A 1,368-nucleotide genomic window follows, 5' to 3' on the forward strand; every position below is an offset into this window, starting at 1 on the left:
ATTTTGAGTAATATGTTTTCAGAACTTTCATTTTAATACTTAAAATATAAAGTTTTAAATATTTAAATACCCGATAACCGGTTGAAAACTAATATTAGATTAAAAAAGAAACCAACTTTAGATTAAAAAAAATTCATGTTACCAACCACGTCAGTAAATAATATTGAGTTAGATACCATCTCACTCGATATATCAACATGATAACGAGTTAATATTTTTCAACAAGTTATCATACTAATTTACCCGATAAAATAAAACATCATTAGGCCGGTTTTGACCTTTGTGGCGTCGAACCCAATTTCACTTTGAACTAACACAAAGTAGAAATTTCCAGATTCAAAATCTAAATTGACATTTTCCAATTCTGATCTCACAATGATTCAAACCCACAAAATATATCAACGAATTAACAATTCATCCTCAAGAACTAACGCAATTGTTTACCTAATCGATCATATTCGACTCTTGCGGTCAAAATTGCAATCTAATCATGAAACCCCAAATAACTAGAAAACCCAATTCAAATCCATCGAAGTATCATAATTCATTAAGTACATACACAAATATCAACAAATCCAAACAACAAAAACCAAAATCAATCAAATCCCCTAAAAATCTCTCAAGTCTCCGAAGTAATTCTTAGAGCTTTAATCTTAAATCGATACCTGGGAGCCCTAGGAATAGCCTGACTGGGTCCAAAACCAAACTGCCCCGTTCCACTCATCATCGGCGGACCGTCATCATAAACATACCCGACGAGCCGACCACAGCTATTGCAAATCATTTTAGTTCGTTTCCTCTGAATCCCCCAGTAATTAACGGTCTCAAAAAAGGGTTTGATCTTGTCTTCTTTCTCGAATCTGAACTTAGAGGAGTCGACGGCGGCGAACGAAAGAGTGCCTTTGTTGCCGGCCTCAAAGTAGAAATCGGGAGGGAAGAGATTAGCGGTGTGAAGGTTGAGATTGGTGCCGCATTCGTTACAGGTATAGATCGACGCCATTGATGAAATTGGAGGTTTGGGAGATTGGGGGATTTGGAGGGTATTTGAAGGCTGTAAGAAAGAAAGCGTCTTGTTTGACTTTTATTTGGGGAACGCGGGGAGACTTCCAAAATTTCTTGTTTCTAGAATTTCAATATTTCTACCAAACTTTTCAAAAGGTTGATTTTATATATCAAGTTTAGAGTAAATTACAGTTTTTAGCCCTGTGTTATGTTGATATTCTTGTTTTAGTCCCTCTACTTTTTATATTATAATTTTCTTCTTGAATGGTGCATTTTATTATGGAATTCGTTCATGTAACTGATGTCGTGCATCTTTTGTCTATTAAGTGGAGATATCTGTTCTTTACATAAGGGCATTTTTGTTTT

The 1,368-nt window shown here is 35.1% G+C and overlaps 1 protein-coding gene across 1 annotated transcript; it reads right to left on the reverse strand.

The window, feature by feature from the left end:
- Nucleotides 1-394: 394 nt before the first annotated feature.
- Nucleotides 395-1,086, reverse strand: LOC112522759. The gene has a single exon (XM_025132064.1). The coding sequence runs from the start codon at nucleotides 998-1,000 to the stop codon at nucleotides 620-622; it is 381 nt and encodes a 126-aa protein (XP_024987832.1). The 5' UTR covers nucleotides 1,001-1,086; the 3' UTR covers nucleotides 395-619.
- Between the last annotated feature and the right edge of the window lie 282 nt (nucleotides 1,087-1,368).

Source organism: Cynara cardunculus (genome assembly GCF_001531365.2).
Source record: "Cynara cardunculus var. scolymus isolate 2C chromosome LG 1, CcrdV1, whole genome shotgun sequence".
NCBI classification, from domain to species: Eukaryota; Viridiplantae; Streptophyta; class Magnoliopsida; order Asterales; family Asteraceae; genus Cynara; species Cynara cardunculus.

Bases quoted from the DNA above. Each gene is read 5' to 3' on its own strand.
- LOC112522759 (XM_025132064.1), bottom strand. From the start codon at position 1,000: ATGGCGTCGATCTATACCTGTAACGAATGCGGCACCAATCTCAACCTT.